The sequence below is a fragment of the Neltuma alba genome, unplaced genomic scaffold (genome assembly GCF_004799145.2).
Source record: "Neltuma alba isolate B1F8T4 unplaced genomic scaffold, ASM479914v2 tig00000217_pilon, whole genome shotgun sequence".
Lineage (NCBI taxonomy): Eukaryota > Viridiplantae > Streptophyta > Magnoliopsida > Fabales > Fabaceae > Neltuma > Neltuma alba.
In genome coordinates, this window is record NW_021631964.1 from 155,240 (window position 1) to 171,808 (window position 16,569).

At 36.5% G+C, this 16,569-nt stretch overlaps 1 protein-coding gene across 1 annotated transcript; it reads right to left on the bottom strand.

Moving 5' to 3' along the window:
• Nucleotides 1-4,817: 4,817 nt before the first annotated feature.
• Nucleotides 4,818-16,067, bottom strand: LOC114758837 (DNA topoisomerase 1 alpha). Its single transcript, XM_028947958.1, has 16 exons — nucleotides 15,366-16,067; nucleotides 13,159-14,362; nucleotides 12,800-12,994; nucleotides 9,687-9,767; nucleotides 9,032-9,091; nucleotides 8,804-8,898; nucleotides 8,540-8,696; nucleotides 8,298-8,423; nucleotides 7,721-7,801; nucleotides 7,443-7,533; nucleotides 7,231-7,364; nucleotides 6,718-6,786; nucleotides 6,531-6,620; nucleotides 6,320-6,417; nucleotides 6,078-6,246; nucleotides 4,818-5,264 (listed from the first exon to the last, which is right to left on the bottom strand). Exons 2-16 carry the CDS (start codon nucleotides 14,320-14,322, stop codon nucleotides 5,196-5,198), a joined length of 2,679 nt encoding a protein of 892 aa, XP_028803791.1. The 5' UTR covers nucleotides 14,323-14,362; nucleotides 15,366-16,067; the 3' UTR covers nucleotides 4,818-5,195.
• Nucleotides 16,068-16,569: the final 502 nt, after the last annotated feature.

Here is a 16,569-nt window from a genome sequence, read left to right on the forward strand (position 1 = left end):
ATGGACAAATCTCATGGCTTCCCTCTCTTAATGTTGCCATGTGTGTGCTTATGATCTTGCCTTCCATGTTGATCAAGTCATGTGTGTTACAACATTTTCCATCTAAAAATCTATCTACACATCCTCATAATCTCTTCCATGTCCCTTCATTAATTTGGCAATAAAATAGGGAGGAAATTGATAGGAAATTCGTGCAAAATATGTCCCTTAACTATTCTTCCACCTACCTTGCCATTCTACATCGTCTCAGGTACTTTTTTGAGCCTTGATTTATCCAGGACCACTGGGACATATTCTGGCAACCTTTCTTCATCTCAAATAAGTCCACATGGCATTACATATGCTTGCTATGGAGGGAAAAATGCTTTTCCCTCTACCTTTCATTAAAATCATTTAATAATTATTTATTTCGAAGTAAACTTGACTAAATTCTTTTTACTAGTCCATAGCCCTAACTCTCTATTTTTGGGTACCAATACTATTTATTCATCACAGAAAATTTTTTAATTCTTCTCAGGTCAGAGTCAACCTGTAGACGATTTATTTTGACTTCTTCCAGATAACGTATAAATAGGTTTTAAATTCTATTAAAGCCAACCTCTCTGCTTCCTAGGGACAAAATTATTTTTAAAATTTGTAATAATTCCTCAACTGCTTATCCCCTAGTTTCTCTGACCATATGAGGCCTCCTCATATTTTAAATAATTCAATTTATACTATTATTGATAATTAGCCAAAACCCTAAAAATTTCTCAAATTTACTCCAAGGATATTGTCATCATTTTTAGTCTCATACGGGCCTCACGACCTCATTCCTTTTTTCCCAATTTTTTTGAAATATCTGGGCCCACTTTCATCACTGCTTAATTTCCAACCTGAAACTGTTTAAATTATATTTAGATCATTGCTTGGGTTTAACCTCAGGAGTCCTTCCAGTGAGGTTTCCAGCATAATTTCTAGCCCTTAATCACCTCAACTCCTTATACTAGACCCACTGAGACTTCACTGGAGTCTCTATCTTCTTTTCTCCGTCCCAAAAAACTTTCACTTTGCGATTTAGTCATTGACAATCTTTTTGTCCCTCCAGGAAACCTTTGGGACTCTTGCCAGAAGGGGTTTAGTAGCCTTCACATCTCAAGTTATTTCCTGCACCTTTGAATGCAAAATTCAGGATGTTACACTCCCTATAGTCCTTTTTATAAGATCTAAAAATTTCAGTTGGTTTAGTTCTTTTTATGAAATCCTATTTTGATGTACTTGAACATTAAATGTATCTTTATCAATTTTGTCCCTAATTCATTTTTTATCCTCTTTTTCTCATATTATATTCTTTTTCATTCTTTATCTCATTATTAATATTTCTCTCTCTTATTTGCCCAAGAGGGAGTATCTTTCTTGGGCAATTATAACTAATTAAAAAAATACAATTCAATTTTATATATTTATCTTTTAAAACTAATTATAACTATATTTTTAAACCGTGTGATGTAATTAAAAGAATTTTATAAAAGGACAAGAGGGAGTATCTTTCTTTCTATCTCTATTGACGTTTGGTGTGATTCTTACGTACTGGCTCTAGTTTCTAGGTTGTCTCCTCCTTATTTATATTTGGTTTATGTTAACATATTTGACTATTTCATAGAAAAAGAAAAAGATAAGATTGCTATTGCAGACTTAACTATATTTGCAAAATTTTAAAATTTAGTAGACATGCCAGTCAACCAATGATTTGAAATCCAGACCCGACGGTTGGACTGGTTTGGCTGTCAATGATCACTTTGTCAGTTCGATTTGGAAGCTTTAACCGTTTGAGGTGTTAAGCTGGTTTCAGCCACTCAGAACCAGCTTTTAGGCTAGGAGCTAGATTTGAATTGGGAATCGGAGCGGTTTGTAAGAAACCAGACAACTGGAGGAAAAAAACGAAGAAGGTGAAGGGGAAACTGGGAAAGGAGAGGGGTCAACGTTGAAGAAAAGAGAAAAGATGGAGATAGAAGAAAATTATCATAAAAAATACTATTTCTTTTTGTTGGCCACCATAAGATGAACGGAGAAAGCAGCAGAATGCTCAGGAAATCTGAGAATTCAAAACTTAGAGGGAGCTGAAGATGCGGTGAAAGAGAGCCAACAAGATGAAGAGAAGCCGAATCTGTATACGAAAGAGAGAATAAAAAGCTAGGACTTTCAATTGACATTTGATTTTCATTTTGTGTCTGACATATTACATCGTGCACACTTTGAATTTCTTTAATTTTGTTTCTTCACTTAAAAAATAATGGAGAATTTTGAATCTTTCTAGACATTGGAAGCATTGATACATCCATCAGCATATCCCATCATTCATTAATCTTAATTATCAATATTAGTTATATATATAATTATATTGCTTCACAACCCCCTTAGGGAAGAATTTATAAGCTGTTGATTGTACTTATATTATATTTTTTAATTGGGAAAATTGGAGACAAATTCCTCATTGATAATTCATTTGGTAAATGGGACTTAAGATGATTGATTACATAAGAGAAGATTAGTTACACACAAAAGAAGGTAAGTTATACAAAGAAAAGATAGTTTGCACGAAAAATTATTGGATATAAGAAATTTGTTTGCACGTAGGGAAGATAAATTACACACAAAAAAAGTTAATTTGCACAAAATTCTTAAGCTCCATTTGCCAATTAAATTTTTAACGAGGGATTTATCCCCAATTTTCCCTTTTAAATTTTTATAATTATGAATTACATGTACAATTGATATAAAGATAGAAGTATATTAGCATAGATAATGCATTATTTTAATTATGACTATGATGGGTTGAATTTCTTCTAAAACCATGAAATTTAATAATTTAACTATTTTTTCAAATTAACAAACAATTTAATATTTTATTTTTTACATATATATGTATATAATGTTATTTTTATTTAATTATCGCATCAAACCAGACGGTTTAACCGATCCGCCTGTTTAAACCATGACCAACCGCTGATCTCTCTGGCTCGATGTCCGGTCCGGCTTTTAAAACATTGCAGTCAACCTCCTTAACTATATTTGCAAAATATCTTAATAAGTTTTATCATCATAGGGGCTCTTAACACAAAGTGGATGAATTGTTCAATCTTTCCTTACCTTTCAAATTGCTATAGTTCAAAATCGTCAGGGTCTGTTTACATATTAGAGTTTTATAACAAACACCTACTACTTATTTTATGCTTTTAAGCAATGAAAAAAAAACCGGACCGGACCGGCCGGTTCAACCGGAAAACCGGTGAACCGGTCTCTAGTCCGGTCTGGTTTGAAGAATAAACCGGCTTTAAATCGAACCGGAAAAAACCGGAATGAACCGGAAAAAACCGGTAAAAACCGGGAAAACCGGTGGGTTGAATGGGTCACCGGTTTTTTTTTCCTCCTTTCTTCTTTTTTACTCTTACCATCTCACTGTTCACCAGAGAAGACATTAACACGGTTGAGAGAAGTGGTAGAAGAAGAAGAAATCATAAAAAAGAAATACCCATTTAGAAGTCTCTTGTGGGCGCTTCGAACCCATGCTTGTGGAAGAGTGGAAGGCAAGGAGGAACCGAGGAAGATAAGTAATAGAGCAGAAGGGATGCGTAGAGAGAAAAAGAGATCACTGTTTATCATTTCTGTGTGAGAAAGAAACAGAAACGCAGAGGGCTATTTGAGAAAGAAAGAGAAATGAAGAAAGAGGACTGAATTTCAAAATTTGAACCAGAGAATAATGCAACCTAGGTAGCTGCCACTACACTCCTCACTCCTATCTCTTGTGGGAGCAGATCGTGGCTCAATGGCTTACGTCAAGGCTCAGAAAGAAAATAATGCACAAGTAATCTGCCATTCAATGAGGAGAGAGGAAAAAAGAAGTAGCCTTGTGATATGTGCTATGACATTCACGTGAGAGAGAGAAGGAAGAGACAAAAATATAAAATAATAAGGAAAAAAATTGCATTGGGCGAAAAAAAGAAAGAAAAGAGAAAAGGTGTAATCAAATTATATTATTTTAATTATTATCGGTTTAATCCGGTCTAACCCCGATCTGACCCATTAACCCTTAACCCACTACCTTAACCGGTTTAGTACCCGGTTCGGTTTTTTGTTCCTTGCTTTTAAGATCCTTAAGATGAATTTTTTGCTTTTTTTTCGTTGTTTTTTAAAGAGAGTCATTCCGTGAAACACTTCTTCCAAAACCTAATGACTATGAATCATGAACATTAAACTCGGATTCATCTAAGCCTTCAGAGTACAACGAGAGCAGACAAATTCTTCCTAGCCCAACCCAACTAGAGACAATCTTTTCAATTGTCAGGTTAACCCAAGTCAAACCCGAATTTTAGTTCAGAATTTGCCGCCAAGGAAGGATGACTAGGTCAAATACCAGCTCAATACAAGGGATCTGATCACACTTCTTGGATTACGTAGCTTCGCCCTGAAGTTTTGCAATTTGTAGTCCCGAAAATATAGTGAATGCTATTTTGATCACTGAAATATATAAATGGACTTCAATTTTCACAGGTAGATTGTCACATCATAAACTTTGTTATTTATAAAGCACAATCACATTATAAAAAATATTTAATATTTGTAAACTATGTTGAAGCAATATTTCACAGCCAAATTAATCTCCTATCTAGATATTGGATATACAAAGTTCAAAGAAAACCCCCTTCTTAGGTATGGATAAAGTCCTAAATAAAATAGAACGATAGCATTGCAGACATTTGGGGCATCAAAACGCTCATTAACTTGACTGTAATGGTGACTAAATTGAAATATCTACCCAGAACAAAAATAAAATTTTCTCCAAATATATATGAACCGTTGATCATATTTGGCAGAAACAGACCTGATTAACTTGAGCTTGGGTAAAGGTAAGAAGCTGGCACAAAATAAAAACGCCAACTAGCAACAAACTATGGCAACAAACAAAAGCAATTAGCTATTCTTGGAAAGCGAATTAGAAAAACTCCACCTCATTTTCACATTTGCGAAAGTGCGGCGTTACAGTCATAACCCTAAGCGAAAAGCAGTCAGTGGCGGGGCAAACACCCAATAATTAGATTAGATGAAATTACAACATAAATTTCCGCTGGCCTTGGACAAACAAAAAAATATAAATATATATTTTTTACGTAAAAGAAATGAGTAGAAGATGAAGTCTCTCCCACCATGAAAAGATCTCAGAATCTGAAGTCAGGATCCACATCCATTGCCCAGGTAAATTTTGCCAGCAGAGATTTATTGAAGATCTGAGCGTTCCAGCCAACAAGTAGTATATGAATCAGTAAAATTGTGGCGTTAAGGACAAAAATACAGCTAATTAGTACGGAGTGCCAAAAATAAACCGTTAGCGGCTTACAAACAATGACTTCTATAAACTTTATAGTATACACAAGTGATTCTCGCAGTATTAATCGTGCATGGGCTTGAATTAACAATTAGGCAGAGTTATACAAGCAATTTTTTGATGATTGAAGCAGCCTTGCCTCCGGCCATCACAAGGAAACTGTTACCCACTAAGCCACTAACCATGTCAAGTTTAACTGTCATTTCAATGAGTTCTATTTAAGAAAACAAGAAATAGAGGAAATACCTTTCTTCCCCACTGAGTTTTACCAACCGCCCCCCCCCCCCAAAAAAAAAAAAAAAAAAAACTCCGTTAAACAAAAAATTATGTTGCTTAACCATGATACTTCAAGATTGGGATCCTTCAATCCATTCTCTTGTTTCCCATGAAGCAAAGAAATCACCCTCAAACTCGCATCATTTGTTTAAAAATAAATGGGAGTGTACCACATCTGACAGGGAACGCTAGTTTACAATTTTCTAAGTTCAGAGAGGTTAATGCAAATCGCTCAAAGATGAAGGCATTTGCATTTTTCTTCTAAGTAAATATACTTTGAGACTGGCAACCAAAATATGTGTCTGTGTGTGTGCGCGCGTGCACTGGGAAAAACACTAGTTCACAATTATTTCTTCAAGCCTATTAAATTCTTTTCAGCACTGGCAGCATAAAAAATTATCATAAATAACTTTATATGAACAATTGAAGAAGCCAGCACCTTTTCAATAGGAACCTCATGCCGCTTGCACCAAGCCACTGTAATCCTGGGATCCAGGTAGTTTATCTTGGACGTGCCTAATGCCACAGTTTTGAGATCTTCTTTAGTCTTCATATCACGTTGCATCTTTTTAATTTTCACATCGGTTTGAGCGATCTTTTTCTCTAGTCTGTAGATTACAACAACAATTACATGTCATAACCAAACAAGTAAAGCCCATGGTATGAAGAAAGCCATCTTACGCTTCAGGAGATAGGTTCCGTTTTCTCTCATTACTCTTCAGAGGAGATTTTCCTTTCTTTGCCCTTTCCAAATCTGTTTTCAACTCCTTCAGCTCACGCTACAGGTATACAGTAGGTCAGCTTGAGTTATAAATTTATGAGAAGTGACCCTAGTTAAATCTAATTCCAACAACCGCCAAGAAATTCACCAAAGCCCAGGAATTCTCAGTACCTGAAGGTCGGCAATCTTCTCAGTTAACTTTGACATTTGTGCGGTGTGAGATTTTGATACACTACGTTGGTGATTACAAATTATGGCAACCTGACACCAAAGGACAATAGCAATGAAGCTGAAGAAGTATGCAAAATGAATACAGAGAAGTAAGATCAGTGTGTTGCACATGTATTGAGCCATTCACCTGCTTGTTCGCACTCTGATAGACACCAATTTTCTCTGCAACATCGCCATCTTTAGTATCCTTAGTCAACTGTCATCAGAGAATCCCAGAAAATTGAGCATACAACTTCCTGATGACAGGCCAGAAGGAAACAACCAAGGTACAAAAAACGCCTGACAACAATTTGCATGATAGCATTTTGCCATGAAAATAGAATTAACGCATTCTTGCCATGGGATATATAGCATACAGGAAACAAGGATTTAGTAAAGCATTCTAGAAGTGTATTGTAAGTTTATAATTAAGGTAAAATTTCAACTCCAATGAAAGATCTAATGCTTTCTAGGGATGCACTCTCTCCTCACCTGATGTAGGAAAAAAATATAGGGAAGAGAAGTTTTCAGCGTCAACAATACAATTATTAACAGAAGAATAATTGATGGGTATGTAGAAGCATAGGAGAAAATGGGAGTTACAGTATAGTCATTTCAACGCATGTTAGTTTAATGATTTGCAGAATAAAACCATTATTACCATATCATCCAGTGTGAAAGATGCATTGAATGTACGGAAGACTTTAGCTGTTAGGCCAGGCATCAATTCCTTCAAGTGAGCATTTAGTTTACTTGTATCTAGCTTGTCAAAAAGATCATCACCAGGGCGTTTTCCTGAAGATCAAAACATCAAATACTTGAGGACCGCAGTTTCAAAGCATAGATATAACATCATAAAAACTAGTGTCCCACCTTTTTGGAACTTTAAAATGGCTTCATAAACAGGAAGTTCAACCTCTACCGTATTCTCATACTTAATTGAATCTTTACCAAGGAAGTTAAACTGCATTAATCCAAATAAGAAAAATTGATTACTAATAGAAGAAAGTTCTGAGATGCTATCATTAAAAGATTAAAAGATCAAGATGAAACAGAAATTTTAAATCCCTGAATCTAACGACTTATAATCTAATCAGTCATTTCCAACAGAAAAAGAAACAGAAAACGTGATAATTTGAAAGCCGTAACACCTGCAACTTGTTGGGGGCTTCTGCTGTTACATTTTCCACTTTTAATGTGCAGCAACCAACAGTATCAGCTTCATCATCATCCTGAGAAAAGGTAACTAAAATAACTAAATGCTCAAGAAATTTGTGTGTGTGTGTGTGGGTAATGAGTAAAAATCAGGATAGCAGCAAAGTAAATGAAAATGCCAACAAAGCTACAAGAGGAATCTGCTACAAGTCCAATAAAAATTTATAAACTGAAGCAAATACACCATTTATAGAACTCCACATTATTTATTCTATGATTACTTTAATGCAAATGTTCATACGGGATAGTCTTCACCATTGACTAAATATGAATATATTTCTTTCAACAGACTAGAACAAGGTGGACACTTGGAAACATGATTTCTTGTGGATTTTAGAGCCTAAGCATTTTGACTGAAACTAGCAAGGACTTGAATTTCAAGTTCACTGATGAATTTGACAAGCATTCAAAATAATTCATGCTTTTATGCTTGGGCATGAGTGTTGTACTCTTCTCATCCATTATATGTATGATCTGCAGTGACAAATGAATGACAACTTCTCCAGACAATACCTTCTCATTGCCAGCCCTCAGAGCTAACTTATCGATAAGGTAAGTAGCAACAGCTATTTGCCGCCTTGTAATATCTTTACTTCTAAAATCCTTTGTGTATGCAGCCCTGATGTTCCCTATATAATTCTGCACCAAGATACCAATATCCAAATTGATTAAACAAATTACAAGAAATCTTACCCTAAAGTATCATGAATGAATACAGGATGGAGTTCATAAAAAAATATAAAGCATAGAGGCACCTTCAGCATCCTAGCTTTCTCATACTTTTCCTTGTCACTTTGCCCCTTCAAAGAGCTACTAGCAGCCAGGAAAACATATTTAAACAACTTTGGGTTGATTGGATCATTCCAGAATGCTAACCACGTAACTGTATTGTCATGCCTTATCTCCTTCCACCTGCCAAGGTCACAAATCCCAAGGAATCAAAAGTAATGTCATCTTTGAACTTTGACTAGATGTAGTATCAAGTTTTTCCTGCCCTCCAATGTCTTAAAGTAACTTACTTTTCACCAGGGACAGGGCATTCAGGAATTGGAGCATCCTTTCCAATATTAATTGTGATATCACTTGGACGAATGCGCTTTTTCAGTTTGCCCATCTAATGACAAATAGAAATAAACCATTATTAACCATAAAATCCGGTAAAATATCTCATGTGATGTCGCATTGTAAGATATCATTATTATATATCTGAAAAAGCTCTACTACTATTAATTAGCTAGGACAGTAACCTTTGGATGCTCTCCACGACCTCGGAACAACCCTGGTGGTTCAACTCTAAAGTTTCCAACCTACAGTGAATTGTCAATAACATTTAGTCAAAACTCGAACAACTTAACAAAGGGGAACTTGAAATTAGCAACTTGCACAGAGAAGAATAAGATAATTCATATTTCATAGCTGGCACTCAAACAGGAGGAAAGAATAATAAGTTCGACTTCATAAACACATAACAACTGACACAGACAACATTGAAGCATGAAAAAGCATTTAAAATAGGGAAACAAACAACCATAAATTTTATGAAAGAAATCTACTTAACAGCACGCAGAAAAGAGCTACAGAACCCAGTAACGTCTGACAAAGCCACAGATATATAGGAATTAAAGGGGGAGGCCAGAAGGGTAGATAGGAAATTACAATAGAGGGTAGTTAGAGTATTCAACGCACACCTGTTTTGTAGGGAGCAGGCATATGAAATCATTGTGAATGAATTAGTAACTATTTTGCCATGTCAGGATTTTGCCATGAATCACAGTCAAAAATTCTTTAGCCAGCACACGGGCCAATATAATGGATTGCAGAAGCCACAAGAAGTTGAATCATAGATTGGGAGTTAAAGAAATTTTAAGAGCGTGGAGAATGTGAGAGCCAGCATTAAAGTACCTTCTCCTTAACACCATCAACTATAGCCCACATATATTTCTCCTCCTGTTTAGCTTTCTCCTCCTTAAGGGCCTTCTTTTCCTGCATGAACCCAAGACAAGAAAGTCAGCAGTTACCCAATAGAGAGAAATGAATTATAACCCCTTCAACCGACTTAGTCTTAATGCATCTTATCCACCCAAAATCTTAAAAAGAAAAAGCATAAAGTTGAAGGCCTCAATAAAATAGACTATCAGGAACCTAACCTAACCTAGAACTATCAATAGTGATCCAAACTCCCTAAAAAGTAAAAACTACCCAAATTAGTTACATGATTGAGGACCCATTATAAATTCACCATGCTTGTTGGGAAAATCACTGGAACAACATTAAGGAAAATAGCAACATAATTAATTTTAGTAAAATTACTTCTGATTGGCATAATAAGGAAATTACTTTTATGTGTATATATACAACCACGCATAAAAGTCCAACATACAAAAAGCAGTGAAGGACAAAATTAACTCTCAGTTTGACTGCCAGCAAGTGAAAATGCTACAGAATTAATATTAGGGTGCCAACAGACATTTGTCCCACAAAATCATGGATCAAAGCATGCTCTGGTTTTATTTCTTTTTGGGCATAAGAAGCCCCATAGTTGTTGATGGCATGTAGAACACTATTGCAACAGCCATGGCACCTGAGGCATTATTGTGATAAGGGACTCTTGGAGCCAAGTCATGCCGAGCATGGCAGCAAAAGGTATTAGTAAAGGGTCATATTCATATAATTCAAAACATGGCTGCTAAAAATGAGTTTGAGATTGCAGCAAACTCAAAAAACTCAAGTTTGTGGGCATCACACAATTTGTGCTGCAACCTAGTAACAGTTTTACCTTTATACTTCTTCTTTCATTGACCAAATCCGTCAACCGAACTTAGACCAGCCCATCTGACAGCAGGATGTGTTAATGGACAAAAAATGATTGACATGAATGGCCCTCTCCATTGATCCATGACTCTGTTATTTTATTCATTTTTTATCTACATTTCATGTATTCATATCAATAAATCAACAGAGGGCATTCACATGCTGTTGATATGTAGGTTTCTGACTTGGGTAAGTGTATTTGTGAGAATATTATTGCACTATCTGTAAGTTGAGAATTTGGCATTTAAATATCATTGTATAAATATCTGTACATATATATTTTTGCTTTATATTCTATTTTAAGCACTATCCATAAAAGCAATATATGCTCCAAGTTTTCCACAAATATTATTAACTGATGTAATATAATCCTTACAAGTTTACATGAGTCTACCCTCTCCTCACAAATGCACTATAACTTGCAAGTATGACCTTGGTTTAAAAGAATTTTTTAAGACAAGTAATATATCAAACAGACACGCACAGGCAAACTAAGAAGCAACCGGGTTCTTGTATGTAATGCTTAAAATCATTCATTCCAAATCATAATCACCAAGTTGTTTAACTTGCTATTTGGATAGTTGAGGTCCCTCAGGGTTTTTAAACATGTTTATGAAAATATAAGGCAGGCAAAATATCAACTAAATTATATATATTGATATATCAAGTGATGCGACCCATCAAATCAGACTGACATCTTATAATTCTTCAGCCAGTTGGCTAAGGATCAACTGCTACAGACCCAGGTCTCAAAATGGCTATTTATCAGGAAGTTTGAGAGACGGATTTTAGAAGTTCAGGGACAAATTATCATTTCTATTCTAGATTGTGGAGTGGCCTCGCAGTTTAGAATAGGTTGCTGAGCCTTCTTAATGGCAGCTGGTTCTGTCCAGGTGTTTTCTTCTGCCACTAGGTTTACAGCATATGGGCAGAGAAAGGAGCAAAAAGTGCCAGGGTGGTGTGCGGTTATAGTAGCATGATGGCACATTTAGTTAACACGGACAAGGCTGTTTTGGTTTTAAAGGATTCTGTTTTCTCCTGTGGTGCGAGTAATGAATGAGCGCATGCATGATGTGCTATTTTCTCGAATTCGCCAAACACTTGGCCTGCTCACTGGCCTAAGCAGCGCCATCCACAGTCCTAAGATATATGGAGAATACGAAAGAAACAGATAGGAAGAGAGAGAGAAGATAAACAATAGTAAGACACTGAAAGATCTGGAGTACACAATCAGCAGTTTTAGAAAGCCTTCAAAATTAGTCTCCTTATATTGTGCATGTGTCATCTGCCACACACCAGTACCCATGGGCGTATGGTGAGGGCCGCATTGCACCAATTTTAGCTTTTTCTCTTTTTATTAGATAACTTTCATATCTTATCTAGTATTTTTAATTAAAAAAAATTTTACAATTTTTATATAATGTATAATATTTTGCAAGTGAAATTTTTCTGCTTCGAATAACATATTATATTTGATTAACTACAGCATGACACCTCAGTGCTGCTCAAATGAAGAAGCCTCTTCCAGCTTGAATCCAGTATCTTTGTTGTTTACAGTACTGTTCCACAGTTTGAATCCATTAACCAAAACCTACTCATCACTTGCCAGCATCACCCAATCCTTATACCCACTTCATCTTTGTATACCAAACTCTTGCTTCTTCTACTCATTCATACTTCATTCTTAATTTCTTATATTCCACCGATCCGCATGAGGCAGTCACTCCTTAATCTGAAAAAGGTGTTGAGGGCACTAAGAGGCAAGATTGAAGCCATTGCAATGATGCTGTTTTGTGCCTCACCTTTGTGCCTAAGGCGCTAAGGCTCACACTTTTGACTACCCTGACTAAATGACAATTGCAATGCCAAAGTCTTGGCATTGTCCAACTCACATATACCATGCACATTAGAAGAACTCATTAAATTGAGTAGTAAGATCAACGTAATGAGCAATATATCATTTGAGGAATCAAGGCATCATCTAGCACAATACCAGCGCCAAGTCAAAATTAAATCTTACAAAAATTTATACCCGCTTGTGAAACAAGAGATAAACTAACCACAATATGAAAGTTGCTTAAGTGTCAAATCATCAACATTAGCATTATAATTAAAGTTGAATTCCACAAACGGAAGAAATGACGCTTTGTTATAATTCTAAACTTTGTTATTTTAAACCAAGATCATGCTAGATACCAACTTACTTCTGTACTCATTTGCTTCTTCTTCTCTTTCTCAACTTGACACCAGTCATATATTGGTGTAAAGTCACAATCTTCCAAGTTCTGAATTACATGGTTTTTTCCTAGCAACTTGCGCCAGTCACTCCAGAAATTACTTTTGAATTTTTCTTTTTGCATATAATCTGTGTCTCGCATGACAGCAAACATAGTTGCAACCTACAAAACATATTTAATGTTCATTTACACTGTCAGAATGTCTCATGGAGATTTCATAATATCAAAAACTTAGGAAACAAAGTGATTAAAGAACATCATCTCTTCAGAAACAGATAAAAAGGCAAACAATCTAGCAAAATAACTTTACAGTGATAAAACAACACCTCCTCTTGCTCAGGAGTCAAATCGACTGGCTTCCCTTTGTAGAGCATCTTTATTCCATGAGGCTTGTAAGGAGGTGGAAAAATAACACCATTATGAACCAAAGTAGTCCACTTCTTCTGCCCATCTCCTGCACTAGGAAGAAGTTTTGTGGACTTGGAATATTCTGAATTACTGCCTGATTTCTTCATCTTCTTGGCTTGTTTCTTAAATGATGCTGGACCAGACTTATTAACTTTAACTGCCTTTTCGATCTTCTTCACTGATGATGACTTATTTCCTGATGCAGAAGACTTTGCTAATCTTTGCGAAATAGGAACATCATCATCATCATCATCCACCTTTTTCTCATGCTTCACAGGTACTTGCTTAATTTTGATTGATAAAGCTGGATCCGAGAGCTTTGGCTTCTTCGAAGAAGAATTCAGGGAAATAGTTTTATCTAGTGGCCTCTTAACTGACCCTGTAATGGGCTTTTCCTGTTTAATACTCATGCTGGAACCTTCTTGATGACTTTTCTGAACTTTCAAAAGAGGTTTTTTCTGATCAGAGTGATCATATCCACTTCCAGATGTTCCTGCATTCCGTGATAGCCTCGCTGACAAAGGAAGATTATCATCATCATCAGAGTCTTCAATAGGTTTCTTCACAATGGGAGCAGCTTTGCTATTACGATTGGAGTTCATTTTCAGCCTGGCACTCAAGGGTTTGTTATCCTCCTCCTCATCAGAATCTTCAGAGTTTCCTCTCGGAAGATGTTTGATGGAGGGTTTTTCCTCCTTAACATCATTGAGCACTTTCGATCCTGGAAGAGGCTTGGACATATCTCCTGACAATGATACTTTAGGATTTGCTAGAGGCAATTTCACGTTGGAGGAACTGATACGTGAGGTTGATGCTTTGGAAATATCTACAGAGGCCTTTGTGGGTGATGTCGATGGGATTACCTTGCTCCTCTGTAGCCCAGCATTTTGGCCATTGGACGAAGACATATCAGAAGTTTTCCTATGTGTTTGCCCATCAAGACTAGAAGTTGACTTCTTTATTTCCGAAAGCAGTTGATTTTTCTTAGATGTTGTATTAGTCCTTTTAAAAATTACTGGTCCATCCTCATCATCAAAATCATCCGTCATATTCAGTTTATCAGAAGCCTCAATAGCCATCATTCAACTCTGGAAGGTGTTGGCATATACATCACATCAATTTCTGGAGGACAAACAAGAAGTCTCCATAAGTTCTGGAGTATTACGCTGAGATTGAAAAACAAACTTAAAATTACCATTTGTTTACAGCAATAGCTCAGGAAATTGTGATCACACGAAGAGAGCAGAAAACCTCACAACTCATGCAAACAAGTCAAGCCTATCTGATCATTCAAATAAACTTTTAAAACAGATAGAATTCCAACAAGACAACCAATGAGCATATGCTCCACCATTGAATGTAAAAAGAATAACCACGAACAGAAGCAAAAAAAAAAAAAAAAAAAAAGTTTAAAGAGTACGCCATGAGCATTACGAGATTTTAGACAAATTAGGTGTTTTAAACGATATCGTTTTTCTGAGAAAAATAGAAAACCAAGTGAAAAGGCTGCTCACAAAGAAAAATTCAAATATTACCAAACCCTAATGCCCCGTTTAATGGGAGTGGAAGTAGAAGAGGAAATGAATTTTAAAGTGTGTTTGCTGTGGTGATGGAATTGATATACTATTTTTATATATGAGGAAAAGACTAAAAATACCCATTTAATTTATTTCCTGGAAAAAAAAAAAGGAACAGAATCGCAGACACGGAGAAGACATGAAAACAAGAACTGAAGAAGAAATCCACAATCAAAGACCCAATCCAAAAGCATCAGCAAAACACAATCTGAAAAATCAAACTGAAAACTCATAGCTAAAATGCATAAAAACCGAAATCGAAGAGAGCAGCGAACGAGAACCAGTGAAATAGAAAATCAGGACTCAGATAGAGAGCAACATAATCGAAATCGAAGGAAGCCAGAGCAAAAACTGAGAAACTGAGCAAAACACCACAAGCAAACATAATTATTGAATAATATGCGGAGAAACATCAGCTACATCTGGACAATGTATGATAAAATGAAATCGAAGCATGAGGACCAAACGCCGCCTGAGCAAAAACCAGAAATCAAAGGGAGAGGATTGAACGCTGTCCATGAAAACGAAATCGAGAGCAGAGAGTCAACCTCGGCGTGGTTGTCCTTGCCGTCGCTCCTTCACTCGTCCACGCCGTCGCCGTCCTTGCCGCCGCTGAACCGTGCCGTCACCGAGGGGGGGAGAGGCTATCGAGTCGAAGGGTAGAGAGACAGAGGGAAACCCAATTAATAAGGAGTTTGAATACATGAAGCAAATGGTAAGTTCATCTTTCATTTCAAAAAATAAACAACACAATGCTCATTTTCAACCATTCTGGAGTACGAAAATCATATCACTCTCAAAATCAATAGTTACCGCTGATAGTTGTTCTGAGGGCAATGGATTGTTGGACCCAAAAGAATCCCCCAGCAGCTATGCTGCTATTCTTATACAAAGAGATTCAATAAGGCGAAAATGTAAAAATGATAAAGGAAAATGAAGAAAGAAACCGAGAGCAATCACTGGAAAGGACGGGCATATAAATTTGTCAAATTGCAGAAGTAGCAGCAATTGCAGTCAGTGCCCCCAAATTGAAGGAGGAAAGGCAATAAATGTGAAAGACGGAGAGGTAGAAAAAGGGTAAAAATACTTCAAAGAATGTGGAGAAGGTGAAGTTGGAGTTGGGACGGTGAGTGGCAGGCTGAAATGAGCCGGGAGATAGGCATGAAAAACAAGCGCAAGGGCGAGAGAGCGCCAAGGTGGAGGAGCTAGGGTGAGTGATTGTAGAGAGAGAGAGAGAGAGAGAGCGCCTCGAGGATTTGGGGGGTCCGGTGGTGGCACAGCCTGACTTTGGTCTTATATTTCTTTACACGACACTTTGGTCAGCGTAGCGGTTAGCGCAATTTATTTCCATGTGATTTTCCCTTTTTCTGTGGACTAGTACCGCCACCACCCTTTGCATTGCATTGCCCGTTCAAGTTGACCTTATCCTCGCTTCAGGCCCAAACTTTGTGTAGGCCCATTTGCGATCAATTCCTAATTATTCATAAATTAATTTGGACGAAAGACAACCAACGGGGATTTGAGCATAATAAAAAAGACTTAATAACATACCAGGGGTGTTTAATATGAAGGTCATGAAGCTCTAATAGTACTTATTCAGTTAGATGCCTAACAAGTCCTGTAAAGTATTTAAGGAATTTGTAGATCGAGAATGCTTATATAAAAGAGGACATGGATTATTGCTTGGATGATGACATAAACAATTACATGTGCGAAATTCGAGTAGACATATGACAAACCACCCCCATAGCC